General features: G+C 40.6%; 1 protein-coding gene across 3 annotated transcripts; it reads right to left on the minus strand.

Annotated features, from left to right (window-relative positions):
* Positions 1-299: 299 nt before the first annotated feature.
* On the minus strand, positions 300-22,642 carry KCNS3 (potassium voltage-gated channel modifier subfamily S member 3). Of its 3 annotated transcripts, none has more exons than XM_069851051.1 (2): positions 22,559-22,642; positions 300-3,474 (listed from the first exon to the last, which is right to left on the minus strand). In XM_069851051.1, the coding sequence occupies exon 2, from the start codon at positions 3,424-3,426 to the stop codon at positions 1,942-1,944; it is 1,485 nt and encodes a 494-aa protein (XP_069707152.1). In that variant the 5' UTR covers positions 3,427-3,474; positions 22,559-22,642; the 3' UTR covers positions 300-1,941. The 3 variants fall into 3 exon arrangements, 2 of the variants coding, with proteins under 2 accessions (XP_069707152.1, XP_069707151.1); XM_069851050.1 differs by lacking the exon at positions 22,559-22,642 and adding an exon at positions 6,750-8,532; XR_011336896.1 differs by lacking the exons at positions 300-3,474; positions 22,559-22,642 and adding exons at positions 4,159-4,335; positions 6,750-6,849.
* Positions 22,643-22,878: the final 236 nt, after the last annotated feature.

Here is a 22,878-nt window from a genome sequence, read left to right on the forward strand (position 1 = left end):
CTTAATTATCTGTGAAGCATCACATACATTTATAACACTCAGCAAGTAATAAGCCCGATTTTGAAGCTTCTCTGAAGCTCAAAATATTCTCTTTAAGTCCCATGTCATTATATTGGTGCACACCAATACAAAGGGACACCTTTTTCCACGGTATAGGTTGATCCATACTACGCTTTTTTGCTTTTCCACCTCAAAAAGAGGTTAGAGCTCTGTGCTTTAGTAAATATAAGTGCAACTCAGCTACTCAATGTATTTTTCAACAGAAAACTCGGCAGATACCTGAAAAATCAACTCTTTGCAGACGCTAAAATCAATTGCCATCTTCAGGCTTGACCCAGTCTTGAAGTCAACTCCTATGGAGTTTGATCTGCCTGAGCAGAAACTCAGTAAGGGCTTTAGCACTTGGCCCAATAATAACATATAAAAAAAAATGTGAAGACTCTCTAAGGAAAATATCAACATCACAGTATCTTCAATCCTTCATTGTCCAGAATCTAATTTAGTCACTAGACAAATGAAAGAAAATGAGTGTTCAGAAACACTATGGACTTCTACAAGATCCTTGAGTTTCTCTAGCATTCCTCTATGCTAGACTCGAGGGCTGGCTTTCCTTTTAAAATAGCCCTAGAAGATGCAGTTTGAACTAGAGCAGGATTCACTAGCTGCATAAGAAATTCCTGGAGAGGAAAGGAACACACAGAGCTGCAGCACTCTGCCAGGCAACGTGCATTGCTCCAGCCCATAGTACAAACCAGGAGAGCTGCCATCACCAACAGATTGGCTCTAGAAAAAGAAACTGAAATAGTTTCATATATGGATGCCCACGTGCAGTGCCCATTCTATATCCCCGATTGGTGATATATGGTAGAGGAGAGCACGTTCACACATCTCCGTTGCTTGGTACTACAGTCCTGGACTAAGAACGAGCACAGACGAGATGCTGTTCACATATGCTTCTACCACCAAGGCAGTAACCTCCAGAAAATGAGCAGTGCTGACTACGGGGAGTAATAACTTCTAAAGACCACCACAGATATTTGCTTCAGTGCTAGCAAAACGAAGCCTCTGGCAAACTCCCTGAGGTGGTCTTAATGACAGCAGGATTCTCTCCAGTCACCAGAATTGCTCAGGTTCACAGTGGTAGAAGAAATGGCTATTAGGTACAAAAGCTCCTCTCCTACCCTATCCCAGACATTTCATAGTGAGACTAGTAATTTAGATCCTTTAGTATCTGACAGAGCTTGGCCATGCTGGACGCTGGAAAAAATATAGGCACAATGGGATTAATTTATTTTCACTGAAAATGTATTGTGCTTTTGGAAAGAAATTCATAAATGTTATGCGTCCATGAAGTAAAAACAGTATGTTCCAATATATTTTCCGCCCCAACTTAGTCAATAGGATCTGAACTCCAAGATGTTAGTGAGCACACATAAATGTGTTAGTGAGCACAGTTTTACATGTACGTAATTCTTTCTTTTTCCTTATATGTTTGCAGGTAAATACTTCATTGACTTGTGTGATAGTTCTTACATGTTTGTAATGTATCTCTACCTGAACAGCAGCAAATTATAAAAGCAGATTCTGTATGAGCTATCAGATTGCTGCAGGGAAAAAAATTAACCAAGTAAACAAATAAAGAAACCCTCCACAAAACCAAACAAACACTGTTCTCATATTTAAAACTGCTTTCCTGACTTTTTCTGCCCAAAAATGCATAACATTTGTTGTGTAAAAAATGAAACCACCATATGAGGCATATTTTAAAGCCTCATATAAACAATGAAGCTTTTATGGCATCCTCAGAGCAAAGAATGTCCAAATATGGCTGAGAGTTAAGTACCCTGAGAATTAACTGCTTTTAATAAATTCACTGAAGTTTCTAAGTCCACATTTACCGAGAATCAGAAGAGAAATAAAGGGAAGAGAACGTGATTCAACTCATTTTCCTGTACCATTTTCTAAAGATGCTGTGTTATAAACATCCTCCATATCTTGGATGCTGGAAGCATCTGTTGAATCTTGGTCGCTGACTACAATTCCTACTGAAGAAAGGCTAGAAATGAAGGAGTGCATCTTTTTTGCATAAATATCCCTAATGTTAAAATAAGGTAGGTCATTACATTTCTCTTTGCGGTCATTGTTGCATTGGTCTGGATCCATATCTTTTTGTTTTTGATAGTACTTAGAAAACTTATTGAAAATAATGGTGATTGGAAGTGCTACCACTAGTATCCCACAGATGATGCATAGGGTGCCAAGCAGCTTTCCAGCAAGCGTGACCGGGTAAGTGTCCCCATAACCAACAGTGGTCATGCTGATGGTTGCCCACCACCAGCAAACAGGGATGCTGTGCAGTTCTGATGAGTCATCATCTTTCTCCACTGAATAGACAAGCACTGAAAAAATAGAAATACCAACAGACAAAAACAAAAGCAGAAGTCCAACTTCCTGATAGCTGTGTCTCAAAGTGGCGCCTAAAGACCGCAGTCCCACGGAATGCCTGGCGAGTTTCAGGATGCGAAATATCCTCATTAACCGCAGAATCTGAACAACTTTCCCCATGTTTTCAATATCTTCACTTTCTTCTTCCTTTGTGTCCACAGCCAATGTGGCATAAAATGGGATAATAGAGACAAAATCAATGATATTCAGTGGTTTCTTCCAGAACTTCTTTTGACTTGGAGCAGTAATGAGCCTAATCACTAGCTCAGCGGTGAACCAGATGATGCATGTAATCTCCACAGCTTCCAGCACTGGATCTTCAATCTCTCTGTCGTTGGCGTCCAGCCTTTGAAACTCTGGCATGCTGTGAATGCACATGGCCACAATTGACGCCAGGACAACACTCAGGGATGACACAGCAATTAACTTGGCAGACAAGCAGTAAGCAGGATTTTCCATTCTGACCCAGATCTTCTTTCTTATTTCACCAAAACACAGATTGTCAAACTTTTCCAGCTCTTTATCCAATATGGATGACTCTTCATTAGAGGAGTCTATACTTCTGTCATTGCTCTTCTGGTCCCAGTCTTTCTCAGGACCTTCTTCTTTCCTTTCTTGGTACCGATTGCTGCAGCAGGAATCAATAAACAGCTCATTTATCCCCCAATACTCTATCTCCTGGCAGAAGGAAAAGACACAAAGTTCTTCCATGACGTGAAGTTTGCCCGTGTAGTAAAAATTCAGAACATATTGGAACAAGGAAGGATTCCTGTCAAAGTAATATTCCTTGTCCGCAACACTGTAGTCATCACACAGTTCAAGAATAGCCTCTTCTGAATGGCATTTGAGAAGTTTCCCAAGTCTGGTATGGGGAAATCGGAGCAAGGTGCTTTGATCCACAGATTGCTTAAAGCCACCTACATTCAAATTGATAAGTTCAGCATCTTTGCCAGGTCTGCGGAAAAATTCACCATAAACCATTTTGAACAGAAGATTCCACTGCTGGTGCCCAACAAGATTACATTGAACCTGAAAGGAAAATAAGATATTGTTAGAGCATCTAATCAATTTTTTTTCTTGTGATATATTCTTTTTTCCACCTCCAGTTACTGTGAAATGCTGTAACAAATAATGAAACTAAATTATTAATAACATTGTTCAGCATTTCACAAACTAGATTTAAATTAGTTTGATGGTTTAACACAGCTTTAAGAAATTTGAAAGCAATAGGTTCTCATTTAGCTCTCCTTAATTTTTTCTGGCATGGAGGAAGAATGCCTAGTTCATAGGTAAATTGGTCTCTGTTCTATAATCACATTGAATTTAATAGTCATGAAATAAGTTTACTTCAATGATGTAAAAAATCTTTAGTTTAAAGAAAAATTGTCAATCCATCAAAACAGTCAGGACATGCTTAAGAGCAGGTGTCTCTCAGTTACAGTTTCAGTAGTGTTGTATTGTTTTATATGATGTTGCAGTTTGTAATCCACCACTTTCAATACTGTCTGCTTGAATGTGGACTGCTATTACTTCTGTTGTCATATCAATTAATTTCTTTCAAGAATCATCCACAAAAGAGTATTTTTTTATTCATGAAAACATATCAAATGTGCATTTGAAGCTTTTCAATTCCTGACTTCAGCATTGTGTCCGGTACTTATTTGAGTATCTGCACTCCCTCAAGGTATTTTTCTACCTGCTTTCCTTCTGGAGTGTCACAGCCTTCCTGACCTTGGTCAGTTCCAGAAGCTTTTCCTATTCTGCCACGGCATAGCCACAACGGCTACAGTAATGCTGAGAAGTTGGTGTTGAAATGTCATTTCTGGAAACAACAGCTTCCAGAGATGGCACTGCCACAGAAATTTTGCCACAGCAAGTTATTGTGCACACCTGCAGACAGAAGGACATTTCAGTGTTTCCACATTTTACTGTTAGTTAAATCATTCAGTTGAAACTGAATTTAAAAAGACAGGTATAGTTACTAGCAAATAAGTAAACCTTTTCATGAAAACTTAGCTGTTGCTTTCCTTCTAAGGAACAGTTGCCCTCAAACCAAAATTGGCAGTTCTTACACTTGTCAGGAGATTATATGTAACTTCTGATCATGAGGAGAGCAAATTTTTTTTATCTCTGACACTTAAACATTAATTGATGTATACTACACTAATTTATTTCAATTTAATATGGAACTCAATGAATTTTAAATGTGACAACAGAGCATTGTAATTCTCCAGTTCTAACAGATGGACTCATATCATGCAAAATTGCTTTGGTGCTCATTAATGGCTTGAGGAAGTTACTCGGGGAACAGACAGTAATTTCTATACATGTCCATCTTTCTGTGCCTCTCCCAACACAGTTAATGAAGGTCATTAAGGTCATATCTATTTCCCTCTTCTCAGTGTGTGCATCATGGTTGCTTTACATAAGAGAAATCAGGGCAGTTTCTTCAAACAGTAGACTTTGATAAGTGCCGAAGTGGACAGCTGGGATACTGTGCCTTAAGGGTGAGCCCCACACCACAGTCTTTGTTCAATGATAGCTAGAACAATTCAGCCTCAGGTACTTGTATTAATGGACTGATTTTTTTGAGCCAAATAGCCACATTCCCTGAATTTTTAAAGATAGCAAGTGTTTTCTTACCACAGCTTCAAATGAAAGAATAGAGCCATAGGGCCCTTATAGAGAAGGAAGACTTGACTGAACTGAACTGACCTCTTGATATGAATGAACTGTGAATAACTTGAAGTCTGCATCTCCACCATTGCTACAGCTCCATCAGTCACCAAAAGTAACTCATTATGCAACTTCTTAGGCACCTCTACCTAATCCAGAATTAACTTCTTCATTATTTTTAAACAGACTGACTGATCAGTTTGCATTGCAGAGATGGAGCAATTTTCCAGCTACTGATCCCAAGTCTATCATCCCAGATGGAAGGATCCAGCGAGGCTGCTTGCCTTGAAGGGACCCACTCTGCTGCAGAGCTCCCAATGACCTTTTACTGCAGGATGAAGGAGAGAGAACTCCCTCTTGCTCTACAGTTGCATCAGCCCTCATTTGCAATATTGTCCTTGTCACTTGTTTATTATAACAAAAAAATGGAAATAGGAAAAACCTTAAAAACTGAGTTCAGAGCCTTAAAAACTTCCTTTTGCCAAGGAGAGGAAAAGGAAATGGAGATACACATCCACACTGGGAGGGAAAGGGCCAAAATGCCAGGAGAGCTGAAGAGTTTATCAGCCAGAAGTTGAATCCCTCCAGCTGAAACCATCTCATAGAATCTCTAAAATACAATGATTTATTTTCTCTATGATGAAGAACACTTACTGTTTAGAGGAGCAGCAACTCCCTGCAACTGCCATGAAGGAAAGGACTTCTGTTGCCTTCTCTGCACTCCAGTGTCTTCCAGACAGGGTGAAAACAGAAACAGATCACTGGGAGTTCATGGTGGCAGGGTACATCAGGTTTTAATACAGATCCACCTCTCTGTTTAGTGGGAGGTTTTAAAGGACTTTCTGAGCCATGATCCGCTCGCTCACCTCAACTTTATCTTCCCAACATACAAAGGTTTCTTTACATCTGTCCCAAATATCACTAGAGATCTACTCAGTGCTGTTCTCTTACCAGTTTCCTTGTATTATTTTTTACAGTCTTCCACACAAATAAGAACACAGGGTCTGATGCTATAAACCTCATGTATTCTACTTCTGCTTCTTCATGGGACTCACTCCAGCCAAAGCTACCGAAAATCTCCCTGTGTATAACAACTACTGACACATACACCACATGAACAACCAAGGCCAGAAGACGCTGAAACTACATATATTCTTTAGTAATTATTTCTGCAAAAAAAAGATGCCTATTCAGAGTGAATGCTATTTATATAGTGAAAGAAAAATGTTATTTTGAAAAAATGTGAAAAAGCATATTTTTCCTGGCCACACTACAAGCCCCTTTAAACAACTCATCTTAAATCCAGATTAGTCTGAAACATTAATTTTACTGTATGCATAGCCTACCCTACAATGAAGATAAAGTTCTTGTTCTGCTAAGACTAGGGAAGGGAGGAAGCTCTATATGAGACAAACTGCTTTCTAAGTAAGCAAGACAGAGAATAGTCAGCTTTTATGGCATGATAAACTGTGCATATATAAGTGATTTTACACTTTAAGATGTAGTTTGACGACAGGTATTTACTAGCTAACAGAATGATTGTAAGATACGGTTGCTCCAGGCGTTTCCTAAGGCTCAGCTTTTAGGAATGATTAAGACATAAAATAAAAACACTGATCTCTATGCACAGATGAAAGGCAGCAGGACTCAGCTGATAAACAGTACCACACTTCAGCCATGATCTAGAGCCAAGATGTGGTTTACAACATTATAAATTAAAAAAAAAAAAAAATCTCATAGACTGGGGTGACTGGAGGTCAAAATATACTCAAAACCAAAAAGACTCTATTTATTGATTAATTTCAGTAAATAAAATCTCTGCTTCACTTTCAGCAATTCATTAAGATGAAAGCAGTAGCAATGTAAGCTAGTACTATAAAAAATCTGAGGCAAGATCTCAGATTATCTGAGGGCACCTCTGACAATAACAAAAAGAAGGCAAGTTTTACTCAGAAATAAGTAAAGCAAGAACCTAGTGCTTAGCAAATCCTTAGCACACTAGACTGCCTTACTGTTGAGACAGCAATATAAAACCATACTGATTATGCAGATGATATTCATAATGGAGCCTCCACGTAATTGGTCTCTATAATAAATTCAGTGAGCAACAATTTACTGCTTTGTTTTGAGGGCATTGTAGTCATAATTTGTGCAAGATAGAGGGAGAAAATGGATCTTGCTTAGGAAGGCCATGATCCAGAATCCTCTATAATACTACTATTATGTGATTTTTAGATTAAGGCAAGAATGTACAGGAAAGTTTTGATAACAATGTCGAGAGCTGCTTCATGATCTGCAGAACGTCTTGTTTCACTTGCAGGGACCTTGATCCCTGAGGCATGGACCAGGACATTATTGTGCCAGGCACCATCAGAACAATCTGTAGCATTTAAACAAGTGACTCCAGCCACAGGACAATGACCACAGATGACAACTTCTGTCTCAGCACAACATGTTCTCTACTTGAGGGAACCCTTTACTTATTCAACCAACTGTTTTACTCAAGGGTAAAACAGTGCTCAGCTGGAAATGATGTTTTCCTGCAGTGTCAAAGCCTGTGTCATGAACGTCCTAAGAACATTGAGCTACCACAAACTTTGCAACTCTCAACTTGAAGTACAACATTAACCTCTTTGATCTTCTGTAAACAACAAGTATTCATATATAACATAATAAACTGCTAACCATTCCAAAGCACACACTGCTTGCCCTGCAGAGAGTAGAAGAGAGTAAGCAAACACGTACCAGATGTTAGTTACTTGGTTGCTTTAATTACTTCAGTTGTTTCAATAAGCTACTGGGTAAGAACTCATATAGAATAGAAAACAAAACAAAACACAAAAGAATCTTACTGGAAGACTCAACATTATCTTCCAAGATACTGGAAAAAAAAAACCAACAAACAGAAGTTCCAAATGTTAAGCTTGAGGGCCAAATAAAAGCCAGTCATAAGGAAAGCTCTATGAAAAGGATACAAACATTAGAATAAAAAACAAAACAACAGGATCCAACTCTTCCCAATCCAATTTAGACATGGGCTCTAGCCAGCAGTTCTGCAGTCACACATTGCTGGTGAGGCCACAGACCCATTGTCTGGCTTGGAAGGGGAATAGCACATTTCTGTGCTTTTAACACACTATGAAATCCCTAAAGCTCACAGAAGGACAATCACCAACACAGAGTTCATATATATGGTTCCTCTGAGAGAGCTATGCCACAGATATATAACATACCCCAAAGTGCCATGGTTTCCAGCCTTTTCTGGAACAATCCCCTAAAAGAGTTTTAGTGGCAATGTGGATCCCTATACCACAAACAAAATTGTCAGCAAAGTTTCTATTTCTCAGTTATCTTTCATGTATTCTCTACACAAAGTCCCCATATTCTATGAGGTCCTACATCACAAGCTTTGGCACATCTTTTCTGATCTGCTGCACATTTGAGCATGGTAGTACCTCAACTACTGGTAATTTCAAATTGGGACAGTTTCATCTTTTGTTAGCATTAATCTGTTTGTGATTATCCAGACACAATGGAAAGAAATTTGAACCGGTTTACAGTCAGATAGACTATGTTGTTCTTTGCTACTTAAAATACTCAAAGACAGTACATCCTGCAGATTTTCTAACAGTTTGCTTCATGGCTGTGTTGCCTATAGCCTCACCTCTTGCTTCCTGTATGGCAGCACTTCATAAACTTCTGAGGACTGAGAAAATACACATTTCAGGCAACCGAAAGAATATAAATAAAAAGAGCCAAGTCTTACTCACACTGAAGTTAAGAGAGATACAATACTGACACAAACTTGAAAGGGCAGGCAAATCTCTGTAACTCTATAAACAATTTACAGAGCTCAGGGATTATTTTTTTTCTAAAGAATCTCATGATTTTGGAAGATTTCTATATTAAGTTTCTTAATTCAGAAAATTGAGTTTTGAGCAAATTCACTCTTAAGAGTCTTTTTTGGGGCAACCAATATCCCAGGCATCAGCTTTTGTCTTTTAGTGATGCAGACAACCAGCTGGGCTCTAACCTCTGCAAATTTCCGGAGAGTTAAGAGCTGCAGCAAATCATCCTAGCTACACACATGCAGTTCTAGACCTTTAAAAAGCTGTGGATAATAGCCTAAAAATCTTCATCTTATGATCAAAATTTTCACTGATTTTTTAAATGTTTGAATTTGTCCCCTCATCATAAAGCAAATACTAATCTGATGCACCACGTAAAAGTACTATCTATGCTTTCTGACTCCCTGAGCACAGTAAAATCTCCAAATGCATGTACAATTTACTGGATCAATTGAAATAACAGGTCTGGACTGAAATCCAGTTAGTAGGACTTAAGCTATTACTGGTCAGCTGTGCAGTAATAACTGCTTTAGCACATGTAATTAAGCCTGAAAAGATGTAAGGAAATACTACTTGGCACAGTCGCTTTCACTATGATATAAGCTGTAAATATCAACTCTCCTTTTTAATATTTGACATAGTTAACTGTAAAATCACTTGCAAACCGTCTGTGGAGGCAGAGGTTAACTATAAAAAGTCATCTGGCACAAACAACACAACCATCTGACGAAACTGCTCTGTGGTTATGGACACTGTGAGGCAAAGAGAATAAACTCCGCAGCTACATTATTTTCTTCATTGTAATTTCTTTTTTATATTCCATTGGCAGTGATACCCTTTATCCAGAATATTGCATTAAAATGTCATAAAATAACAGAATTACGCAACTTCATTTCTCTTAAAATGGATTCAGTATAACCTCCCAGGAGACCTTAAGTAAACAAAGGTTACATTGAAATATCCAGGGCCAAATTTTGTTCTGACGTCACTTCTCCGTGAGCCTACTTGCCTAAATTCACTCCAGTACAATTCTACTGATGTCACCAGACTATTTCAGAAATTTAATTTGTGCCAAATGTTTGTGTATCTTTGCAATGAAATGGAAATCAGAACAAAATTATGATCATTTGGAAACAACAGCAGCTGCTAGGAACACTGATGACAGTGAAATGTAAAATTTTTTAAGTATACATATCTGTGGAAAAAGCATCTTCTAGGCAAAATATAGTTTCTTTTAAAAAAAAAAAATTACCTCCTCCAAAAGACTGTATAAGGAAGTAATGGAGCTATTATAATTCAAAGTGAAAGAACACAAGCAAGAATAGAATAAGAATCTCCAACCCATGGTTCATACCACTTAGTTTAGGTGCACGTTCTCAGATTGAGTGAATCATCCACTGGAAAAGTTCATCTCTCTATTGACCAGATAAGCTGTCTATATCACTAAGGTGTGTAAATTGCATAGGGCTAATACCAGGTAAGAAGAACCCTCCCAAAGCAAAATTCTGCTGATTTTCACTATGAGGATGCTGGTAAGGACAGAGTATACACCAAGGGGTGGGTAGGAGAAAAGGGCTAGAAAAAACAGCACCAGCTGTAGTCTTTGGGAATGCAGTCAGTGATTTTATTATTTCATTTGCTTTCTCATATACATAAAGAGCACGGAGTGAGATCTAATATCACTCAGTTATCAGAATATCATCTTGCAAAGCTATTTAAGGGGAAAAAAATAAAAAAAAGAAAAAGGTATCCTCTTCCTAACGTGAAAAGCTCCTCGAGATAACAAATGCCATAACAGCTAACAAGCCTTACTCCTTGCAACGTTCCCAAAGGCTCTGCAGTTTATATTATGTTCATATAAAATTAAAAGATCATTATCCACCTTAACTAAGTGGAATTGACAGACTAAAATGTCTTTGCTTGAAAATCTACTGGTAAATCCCCACTAATTAAATGTAGTTGCAATGCTCTAGTTACACCACCTCTCAGCTTCCACCAACAGCCACCCACATGATGCATTTCCATAAGCTATATTGTCCCAGTTGCTAAAGTTCACAGAAATATTTAAGAAAATTAGAAGACCCCCTAAGGCATTGTTACAACCAGGTCAACATTGCTGTTGTTTTATGGCAAAATCCTCTCTCTCCAGTTTAATTTTTTGGCTATAATTCTGTTTGACGGATCATCTTAATGGCACCCACCAAGAGCACAATTTCAAAACAAGAAATACTGTTTGAAGTGAACTTGTAGGTCAAAGGATCTCTTCAATGATGACAGTTTCTATAGATTCCCTGCCTCACATTAACACCCTGGACTCTATTTTCCACTGATTCCTACATTGTTCCTATTCAAGTAGTTCTCCAATAAGCATGATGAACAAAAACATCCTATCGTTATGCCTATTGCTGTAATTTGTAGTACTATAGTGGTCAAAAACATCTGACAATGATCCCAGCATCAGATACTTATACATACAGGAAAAATGACATGGAGGAAAAGTACATCAACATATTTCTTAAAAATAATTCTGCATTCCTTCCATCACTGATTATTCTAGAGTCTAAGGAGGTCCCAGGTAAAAATCTGTTTCACTCACAGAGGTAGTTTGGCTTTGAAAAACTATACTACCTAAGCAAACAAGATAATGTAGATATATCTATAGGGAAAGCAGCATGCCTGAGGTTACACAGTAGATCAGCAGTCCAAAAACAAGTGCAGCCCACATTCCCTGAGACCAATATTCTCTTCAATCTGGTACTCTCAGACACAGGATTGTGTATTTGGGCCCAGAACCAGCAGTCAAATCATTCTGACAGAACAGCCCTATAGCAGGCACTTAAAAAAAAAAAGTAATTTCTAGGACTGTCCTCACAAACAGGAAGGACAGTCTCTAATTGGACTCTGTGGCAGGTTCAGTAGCCCCTGTTTAGCATGCACGCTGCTGCTGTCACTCAGCAAAACTACTCAGATGGGCTGTTAATGTTACTACGCAAACTCATTCTTCCTAAAATAATACATCTTCAAATACTTCTTCATTTTATTATAAAGGTACATTTAGCTAGACTAGAAAACCTAAATGTTATTCCCGCATTTATAGTGTAGTTTCGGGAGTCAGTGGTTGCATTGAGAGGCTATGATGGCAGAGGTGAGAAACTGCACGATCTATCCTACCACTGCAACCCCTTCAGAATTAACATAAAGGGATAAACAATTAGACGCGTTGTTTTTTTTCTCTAATACACCAGTTCATGAACAATTTAAGACTGTCCTGAGTTTTCAAGCAGAGTATTAAAGGTTCACGATCCTCTGCTCAGAAGTGAATTATACCCACAGTGAACCATAACTCTTCCATATTAAGGAAAGGAATATGGAGTTCAGTGAAATAGAATATTTTTATCTCTTGTGAAAGGGTAACAGAGAGATAAAATCAAGATCTAACTCACCATTGGGAAGATTTACCTGATATGCAAAATTTTCCATTTGCTAGTTCATGCTACATTTTTTATTGTAAAGGAAAACTAGTTATTCTCATTTCTCACTTTGGAGTCTGAGGAATTGTCCTCCAATCCTAGCACAGATTACTCATGATGTAGCTGAACTGTTGATCATTTCTCCTCCTACATTATCTCTTTCCCTTCCTAATCCTTCTTTTTTTTTTTCCTTTTAGAAGCAAAATGGTGTTTCTAAAAGTCCAATCACAAGAGTCAGTTCCACTTGGTGAAAAATTTGTTCTGAACAATGGCAAATCTATGCACCCCATACAGTAGAACTCTTCCACCTTATGCTGGGAAGAGACATCTATGAACATAAATCATGGGACTACTTTGCAGGACATCATAGAAGAAAAAAGCTGCAAGGAGAAATATGAAGTCAGTCCTGCCTCTGCTACCAATCAAACCTTCACTAATACTGTCAAGACCAAAAGAGCTAGTAGGGCAATTCAGCCACAGATGGCACAGTGCTAAACCACTCAATTGGCTACCTATAACCCATTATAGTTTTATTCTGTAAAGACTTGACATTGGGATAAGCTGCTTAAAAAAAAAATCTCCCTCCACAATATTGTTATGAGCATATCTTGGTCACTTTGGGTATTTTTATTTATAAATAAAATGGTTACATTAGCAATACACTATGGACTACAGAAGTAAGGTTGGGATGAACCTCAAAGAGTAATACAATTCAATCCTTCCTCCATCCCAAGGCAGGATCAGTATTCCTAAACAATTTTCGACAGATGTTTATTTAAACTCCATGACAAAGCCTGCTCAGAGAGGCTGTGGAATGTAGCCCAGTGCTTGAATGTCCTTGTTCTCTCAAAACTATTTTCCTACCATCTACTTAAGCATCTTGTTCTGCAGTTCAGACCCATGGATGTATATATTTAGTGTAGATGTGGAATGGGATGGAGGCACTGAGGATGGACAGCAGAAACTGGCTATCTAAAAATTCTCGATAACAGTTCCATTTCTTTCGTTGCTGTATATCTAATTTTACTTGGCAGTCTGAGTAGCTAAAGTTGCGCGGTATTTATTTTTTTTTGTTCTGAAAATGTCTATTAATCTCAGAGATAAACGAAAGTTTTCTTTACAGTGATTAAATTCTCCAAGTCGCTTGCAGAGTCTCTTAGGCAACAAGAACACAAGCAATTGTTATTGTGGTTAATTTGGGTAAAAACTTCAACTGAAACACTGTAAAAACCTTCGTGTTCAAAGCACATTAATGTCACTAAAGGAGTCTGTGTTGTTCAAAAAACATTCTCTTGACAAAAGATAACTGAAGCAAAGCTCTAGATCTCACTTATGTCAGTCCAGCAATCTGCTTCCATCCAACAATCACTTTCAAAGTATTCAAGTGACTTTTACAATGTGTCAGCATGTAGGACATGAAGCTACATGCTAAGGGAGGATATGTGGAGAGGGCTGGAGAAAATACCTGCAAGAGAAACTTAATTTAGCATAGAAACCTCTGGATGCAGAAAAGGAATTGGATGCAGCCTTTCATCCAACACTGGGAGCAGCTGATCCAGAATGCTACAAGTCAAGACAGCCACCTGTGTCCATCCAGTGCCATCTCAGAGTGGGAGATAGAGTGTAGCATGGTGCTACAGAAACATTAGATGCAGCTCAAGCTCTGGGGACATACTGTTCAGTGCCTCTGTGTAAGCCTTACCCGTACTTAGGCCTCTAGAAGGTTTAATTTCTTGTAGCACTCACATTTTGGGACATATGTGCGCCAGTCTTATATTTGACATCATTTTGTTCCACCCCTCCTCTTGACTTTCCAGGAAGCATTACAAACTAATTTGTGTTGAAAAGGTCCTTTCAAGGTCATCATGTCCAACCCAATGTTCAAAGCTGGTCCAGTTAGAGCAGACTGCTCAGGACCAATTGACATATGAATATATCCAAGATTTCCCAAAGTCTCTGGACAACCTGGGCCAGTGTTATGTCCCCTGTTACAGTGAAAAATATTTTTCCTAAAGTCTAATCAGACTGTCTTTTGTTCCAGCTTGGGCTCAGTGGCTTGCATCCCAGTGCTGTGAATGTCTGCGAAAAGTTACCCATCAGTAACTGTAGACCAGAGAAAGGTTTCCTCTGCACCATCTCTTCTCTATATTGAACCAACCCAACTTTCTCAGCCTCTCGTGGTATGCTGTGTGCTCCAACCCCCAACCATCTTGATGGCCTTCTGTGGGACTCAGTATGTCAATGTCTGTAGTGGAGAATCCAAATCTGGACACGGTCATTCCTTCTCTCACCTTATTCTTACAAACATATTTTTCTGAGATGACCCATAAAAATGTCCAGAAAGAAAAACGAAGACAGGTGGCTGCATAAATCCTAATCCCACCAAATCTGCAGAGGTTTTGCAGAAGACTTCAATAGGGCAAGGTATTTCTTAGGTTTTTGCCTGGGTTAAACTTCAGCTAGACAGATTCATTAAACGCCCACAGTGAGTCCCAAAGATTTCAAAGGCACCACAATACAGAAGCAGCCCATATCAACAGGTCTAGAAGGAGATCTGAGACTCTAACAATATATCTTCAGATAAAGAATTAGATTTAATTAAGTATATACAGTGCATTGCAAGAAACTACTTCAAGTGCAATACACAATTTGTTTTATTTGGAAGTTTCCCTTCATAAGCTGCTGCTTGAAGCAAAGTACCAACAAACGTCACTTTAAGCAAAAAACTGTTTGGCTGTGCTAATTCGCTACTCACTAGGAGGAAGAAGATGACACTTGAAATTACATTTCTTTCTTTGGTCTGTGTTTCAGTGAAGTAGTTTAATATGTGCTCAGAAAAACCTTGGAGAGAAAAATGATGACTTCTGCCTCTCACTTCATTTGTGCAGCAGCTTCCCAAAGGCCCCAGGAGCCTCGAAGATCTTTAAAGTTCAGACTTTGTATCTGAATACATAAACACTCAATACCAGCTGAAATCAGTAAGATTTATCACTAAGAGAAACATGTCTGACTGCCTAAGATTCAAGTCTTAGGCATAGGGTCAGCAGCTGTCACAGATGCCAGCTGAGACTCAGTCCAAAGTTTTCAGATAGAGGTAGATATACACAAACAAAAAGACTCTCAAGTCACGCTGGACTTCTTACAAGCTAATAAACAAACATGTTCTTAAATATTTTCTTCAACTGCAGCTTTTGCTCAGCTCCAAGGAGGCCTGATAGCTTAAGAAGGCTAAAACACATCCCCTACCTCTAGCACTTCCAGAAGGCCTCAGAAAAGGCTGGTTTCAAGGCCAGGAGATGGATGAAGCATCCCAAAAAGCCAGGAATAAACACATAGCCAAGTACTAAGTGCTTCTGGGTTAGGTTTTTCACATTTTTAAGATTCATAAGTTTCAAGGTGTCCCCCAACAACTCTTATTTGAGTGTCAAATCTACCATGAGACCCAAAGAGCTAACTCAGCCTTAGCTTTGTACTTTTCTGTCCTCCTAAAAAATTAATAAAAATAAGTAGGGAAAATAACAGCTTACAACAAAATTACACCATAAACACTATTAGTGTTCCTAGACTAACAGCACTGAGCTAAAATGTCAGCAAAGATCCATGCTATCCTACTTGTTCAGCTCAAGCTTTCACCAGTTTCATGGGTGAATTTAAAGAGTGGTAGTGATCTGTATTGGCTGTCCTTACAGTGCTAACATCTCACTGGACAGGGGAACACAGAGATCTTCTTTACACAGGGATCTTCTTAGCTTAAGAAGAATATACAAGGCAGCATCCTTTCCAGCTGCTTATTCCGGGAAAAGGTGTCTGCCACTAAAATGTCATACTGAAACCATCCTTCAGTGCCTGCCACTAGCTAGGGCTAAAACATAGAGGACTGATTGAAATTTGTGCTGCAGTAATGAGTTGGTTATTTTCAAAATCAAAACATAACTTATGGCTTTATTTGTTCTTCTCTCAACTGGCAATAAACAGAGTTCATAAAATTACAAAGCAGCTTTGGAATCGTAATCCAGTTAAATCAGCATTTACAATGATTCAGATAGCTAAGGAATTTTAATTAAAAAAAGAAAAAGATATAATAAAACCTTCAATAAAAAGGAATCCTCTTTAGGACATATTAAATCCTCCACCATCCTCCTTTTAAACATATTGATTGACAATAATTGTATATTAAAGTAATATTATAGATTTATCACTACGCCTCACAAACTACGAAGACAATTCTTCTCTCACTAAACTAAAGAATCCCCCTGCCCTCTGCACCACACTTTCCCCTGGCAACAAGGTTTCTGAGATGAAGCCTTCAGAGCAATTAACACTGCTGGAAGCAGCGTCAACTCTCACCAGCTTAAGAAGAGGAGGCAGAAGAGAAGGAAGAAGCAAAGCAGAGCTATCAGAAATGTTTCTAACTTTTATCAAACTACCCAGACTGTCTTAACTCCTCCATGCAAATCAAAGCTGTTCACAGACTCTTCCTGAGTCAGTAATCTGCCTCCCACAGGTAACCTGCCTGCAGTTACATCAACAGCAGCAGTCAATTTGCTAGGCTCAGAGAAACAGAGAAAAAAAAACAACAGAGAAATAGAAAATGACCCATATACGGGGCAGCAAATTGCTAATACTAAGCTTTACGAGACTATTACAATTTTTGTCCATAAATCTCACAATTTTTTATTAATTTAAAACTCCTATGAGGCAGATGCAGCAGAATCAGTATACTTCCAGAGCACTCACACCTCGCCAGCACCAACCTTGCAGGGTGAAAGGGGCCAACTGCATTTTTTGCTGCTGCTGTCAGAGGTAAGGATAGTGCAGTGCTGCCTGACTGCCACTGCACATGGATCAGTTCTGCTGGATCAAAATCAGGCAGCTCCCCCTGTCCAAATTCAACCTTCAAGAGATAAACCTACCTGGTAGAGATGGCAGCAGACACAGTGAGAAGACTGAAGTCTCCAGTCAGGGCATGCAGCTGCAAGTCCACAAGGCTGAGCTATAAAAGCCTTTTAAGCAGTCAAGAGAGCCAGTAAATTGAGAACTATCTCAGTCCCTGCTCACCTGCCAGGAATGGGAGGGCAAAATGGATATGGCACTTTGGTGAGAAGATGAGAACGGTGAGAAGATGAGCTGTAGAGCTTGTGGATAAAGAGATGGAGAACAGAAAACCATGCTAAGACCAAGGACATGAGGAGCACCTAGCAGAACAGTTATCAGTGAGGAAAACAATTTAGAGAGGGCAAAATGAGTGAAGCCTTTCACAATCGTTTATATCAAAATTACAAATAACTCAACTAGAGAAACCAACACACTTACTCCAGACTTGCTCTAACTTCTTGCAGAATAACACATGAAGTTTAAGATCTCTGCCTTTATCTCTAACACAGGGAGTGGCGTGAAATCAGAATAAACTAAGCTCCAGAACAAGAACAGTATCATACCAGCATCTTCTAACACAAAAGGTCATCTTTCCAGAAAAATGTCTCTTGAGACAATATAGTTACTGTGGAATGAGCTCCCTCATAAACTAAAGATCAACATAGTCAACACCACCTTCTTCTACAAGCAAGATAAGTATTTTAGTAGCATCTATTCTAGAGCAGAATAAAAGAAAATCATTACAAGCAACTGTCACGGAACTCCCTTCTAAGAAAAAATGAGCAAGTTATCCACAAATGACAGATGACGGCAGTTTAACACACTGCTGTTAGGACATTACATATCTTATGAACGATGGCAACACAAGATAGAACAGGTTTAAACAAAATGGAAAGTGAAGTATAAAGGGAAGAAGCATCAGTAAATTATGGAAAAATAAAAGTTGTCAGAATGAAATGTGGCATAAGAATGAATAAATAGTAAAGAATAGAGATGCATACTGGGGTTACACCTTGGAGCAGATGAACACCTTACATTAACTGGTGCAGAACTGTTGACTGAACAGATCAAGGACAGTTATAAAGAGGGAACACAGGAAGAAAATAAGATGATCTCACAAGTGGAAAAGGAGAAAGCAAACTCTAAAAAAAGGAAAAAGCAGCTAAATAGAAAGCAAAGGATGAAGAGCAAGAAATAAGAACAAACAGATGGGGCAAAGATAAGAAGAAAATATCCACAGGTTAGTGGAATACATTTTATTTATTCATGAGCTCTGTTTTATTATGTGTCCTTGGCAGATGTCCCATAACTGAAAATTTGCAAGGCAGGGAATGATGTGAGTTTAGAGACCTGAGCTTTGTTTCTAGTCATTAGCCTTGGGCAGGCCTCTTTAATATACACGCTCCAGTAGCAAGTAAACAAGTTCTTTAAATCTAGAGCCTTTGGACAGGAGGCACACTGCAAACAAATGGGCTTAGACAAAGAGGGATTCCGGCAGAAAAGATAATAAGCAAGCATGGCCACAACCTGTTTTCAAGTAATCAAGAGGAAGAATGGACTGTTAGGAAAGACATTGCCCAACAGGATACAATCTGCTTCTCACTCTGACTCTAGCTCACATCAGCCTCTGCAGAGCATCTGCTTTTCACATGCACTTCATGTTAACTGGCATTTAGTTTACCTGAAAGCACGTGGGGCTCAGCTTGCTCAGCTATCAGAGAGGAGGGATGCAGATAGCAGGCAGCCACAGGAGCAGTGGCAGCAGTCTCTGGCAGTGATCCCAGCACAGAGGCAGGCAATGTGTCCAATGCCGGCTTCACTGGAGGCTCAGCCAGAACAAAGAGCACACTTCTGGCCAAGGCACCAACTCTGAGCTGGGAAAGCCCAGCATTCTCCAAAGTCCATCTGAGTTTAAGGTGCTCTGGAGCTCAGCTCAGTCACTGCTGAACCTTGTTTTGCATTGAGGCTGAACTTGGTCCATGGTCTTGGCAGTGAGTATTAATATAATAGTTGATTTTACCTTTGCTAGAGCTGTAATTCCACAGCTAAGATGATACTGATGGTTGAATCTATTCTCCTTGCCCTGAGAAATAAAGAGGGTGAGCAAAGAAATGCTTCTCCTTCAGGACCTCTCTCTTTCTACGAAAGACATTTTAGGAAAACATCCAACCTCACCTGTCTCAGGAATAATGCTAGGGATCACAATGGAGTTTGCATCAGTTCAGCAGAAAACTTCTCTTTTCCTTTGCCCATACTCACATTTAGGAAGTTGAAGAGCTGCTACCATTTCTGTGGGCTCCCTTAGTGCTGAGACTGATAACAAGACACAGACATTCAGATACAGTGTTCAACGAAGGTCTCTTCAAAAGGAGATTTAATGTCCTCTGCTATGAACAAATACAGTTTTTTCTTATTTTAAGATAAACAAATATTTTCAGCCTATATAAAGAAAGTCCAAAAGACAAGTAAAGAACTGTGACTCTGGAAATTCGGACACTATTTCTGGACGTTTCCCTTTCTTCAATTCCTCCAATTAAATTGAAATAATGATATTGCACCGCCTTATAAAAAGAACTGCTTTAAAATCTACAGATAACATGCACCATATAAAAGGTAGGTATGATTACTGTCAGCTAAAGCTCTTTTATCATCATTTTGCTACCTACCTATATACAAATAATTTACACACTTTCAGAACATAAAATCAGAGTTGTCTACCCACAGTGCTATCTCAGTAGAAGTTTATAGATATACTGAAACCTTCCTACTCCCCCAAGTACTACCTTCTTCAGCACTGCAATCTAGAAAAGTAGAAGGCAACAAGCAGAGGATAGAGTTCTCTATACAAATCCCCTCCATTCTCATCAGAAATTACACTTCCCCCCAGCAGCAGATAACTAACACACCCTGCAAACCCCAAAAGCCACCTCTGCTTCCTACTGGGTTTAAGATCTCAATACTGATCAAATCCTACCAAAACTGGAATATTTAACCCTCATTGCTTAGACTAGAAAAGTATTTTGTAAAATACAGTACTTGTGACTGGGGAAAATAAGAATGCAGGACTCACCTCTGAAAATGTGACCTTCGCAAGGTATCCCAAGGTGAACACCCAAAATTTGGCTCACACGTAACCCTCTGAAAATCCTGTCTCATGTACAAAGTGTATTCTTGCCTCCTCTGTCCCCTCAGGATGTTAGCCTGAGTACCTTATGCCACCTATTGGCCTAGACCAGCAACGAGTGCTCTGAAGAGAACTTTAAATCTGGGAAAGTGACTGCGTAAAACAGAATCTGTTGGTAGTTCTGTAAATTCTGCTAATGGAATCAATATGCTGCCGCTGCTCGGATCGTGAGATCTACCTTCCCCAGCAGGCATTCTGAGTTCAGCTCCCAGAATAACCAGCAGTGGTGCTTTGCATTAGGCAAAAGAGAAATAGTATAATAGTATTGACACAAGGCTGTCACACTGGCAAGAAAATCCAGAATCTGAGCAGTGAGGATTTACACTGTCTTATGGAAGAACACAGGAAAAGTCATTATGAGGGGGGGAAAAAAAAAAAAAAAAAAAAAAAAAAAAAGCCCCTTCAACCCACCTGGATCTAAAATTAAGGAAACTATCCCCAAATGAGTTAGGTCTACTTTAAATCAGCCACAAAGAGAAAGGAGACCTCTCTGCATTTCTTCAGCCACAGAGGCTCCGGTAGCGATCCGCTTACGTCTAGTTTACTTTTTACTCTAAATGTGTTTTTAAAAGGCAAGGCAGAGCTCTGCAATGCGAAAGGGATTCAGAGACATCTCTATTGATCCACTCCCGCACAAGCCATTAAACGGCAGACACGGAGAAGCTGGCAAAGAAAACAGCGTGACAGCACTGGTCCCCCAAGCCGCTCCTTTTGGGGGGTCGGAGTGGGGTGCGAGTCCTGAGCCAGAGAGCTCAGAAACTCAACAAAGCGGTCAATTTGTTCGAGAAATAGAGCTAGAAGGGGAAAAACAAAACAAAACAAAAAAACCCAGAGAAATATCAAATGTCCCCTATATGGGACAGCAAACTGCTAATGCTAAGTTTTAGAAAACTACTATAGTTTTTGTCCACTGCATTAATATAAAACTGCCTGTGAGGGAGATGCCTTGAGCTTCATGCTTCGGAAGCCAAACCTGAGACTTAAGTGACCTATTCAACGTCAACACGTTCTACTTACACATTCCTAAGTCCATAAAGGCTCTGCTTTTGCACTGCTTTTAGCGAAAACCAAAGGAGAAGGGGGGCCAGCAGCCTCCCGCATAGGCTGAGCTCTGAGCCTGCCATTAGAACAGCACTAGACTAGAACGATTAAGCAGTTTTGGAGACATGAACCCCCCCACCCCAGCACAGGTTGCACCCACTTCTTCTTCTCCTCCTTCCCGAGTTGCTTTCCCCGAAAAGCGCCAGGAGAACCTCGGTGCGGGATGCAGCGGGCGGGGATGATGCTTCCCCGCAGCCGCCGGGCTCCCCGGGCTGGGAGGGGACGGGGGGCGGGCTCAGCCGAGTCCCCACCCCACCTCGGGCATCCCCCGGATCCCGTCCCAGCTCCGCGGCCCCCGCTCCAGCGTCGCATCGGACCGGCACCGTCCCGCACCGCTCCCGGGGATTCCGCACATGCCCAAGTGGTCCTATTCGGTGTTCCCTGAAGTCCCGCTCCACGCCCGGGGCATCCTACCCCGTGGCTCCGCGGGGAGAGGGAGGGGGATGTCCCGCACTGCCCCCATCCCCACGGTGTCCCTCTCCTCTCATCCGTGGGGTCTCACATCCAATTCGCAGGGGCTCACACTGCATACGTGGGGTCTCACATCACATCCTTGGGGTCTCACATCACATCCGTGGGGTCTCACATCACTTTCCTGGGGTCTCACACCGCATCCCTGGGGTCTCAAACTGCATCCGTAGGGTCTCACATCTCATTCGTGGGGTCTCGCACTGCATCCGTGGGGTCTCACATCACATCCGTGGGTCTCACATCACATCCATGGGGTCTCACACTGCATCCTTGGGGTCTCACATCACATTCGTGGAGTTTCACACAGCATCAGTGGGGGCTCACACTGCATCCGTGGGGTCTCACAACGCAACTGTGAGGTCTCACATGGCATCTCACATCACATCCGTGGGGGCTCACACCGCATCCATAGGGTCCCGCTCCGCATCTCGGGGGGTTCCCGCACCCACCCGGCTCTGCCTGCTCCTCTCCCTCCCGTAACCACCTACCAGGCACCACCAGGCGGTTCCCTCCACTCCCCCGACTCGGAGGAAGATGCGGGCAGAGTGGTCAGCCCGCCCGGAGAGGGTGATGCTTCCTCCTCCTCTTCCTCCTCTTCCTGCCCCCGGGCTGCGGCCAAGTCCCAGGCAAACTGCGCTGCTCTGCTTTTTCCCTTCCCGCTTTTGTGCAGCGGCGGTGCCGGGCGGCACGCGGATAATGACAAGGCTAAAGGGGATTGATCCGCTCCGCGGTCGCTCCCGCTGATTTGCTGGAGCGGCAAACGCTCGGCGAGGTTTGTTTTTCCCCCCTCCCCGGGAGATGCGGGGCG

The sequence above is a fragment of the Phaenicophaeus curvirostris genome, chromosome 2 (genome assembly GCF_032191515.1).
Source record: "Phaenicophaeus curvirostris isolate KB17595 chromosome 2, BPBGC_Pcur_1.0, whole genome shotgun sequence".
Lineage (NCBI taxonomy): Eukaryota > Metazoa > Chordata > Aves > Cuculiformes > Cuculidae > Phaenicophaeus > Phaenicophaeus curvirostris.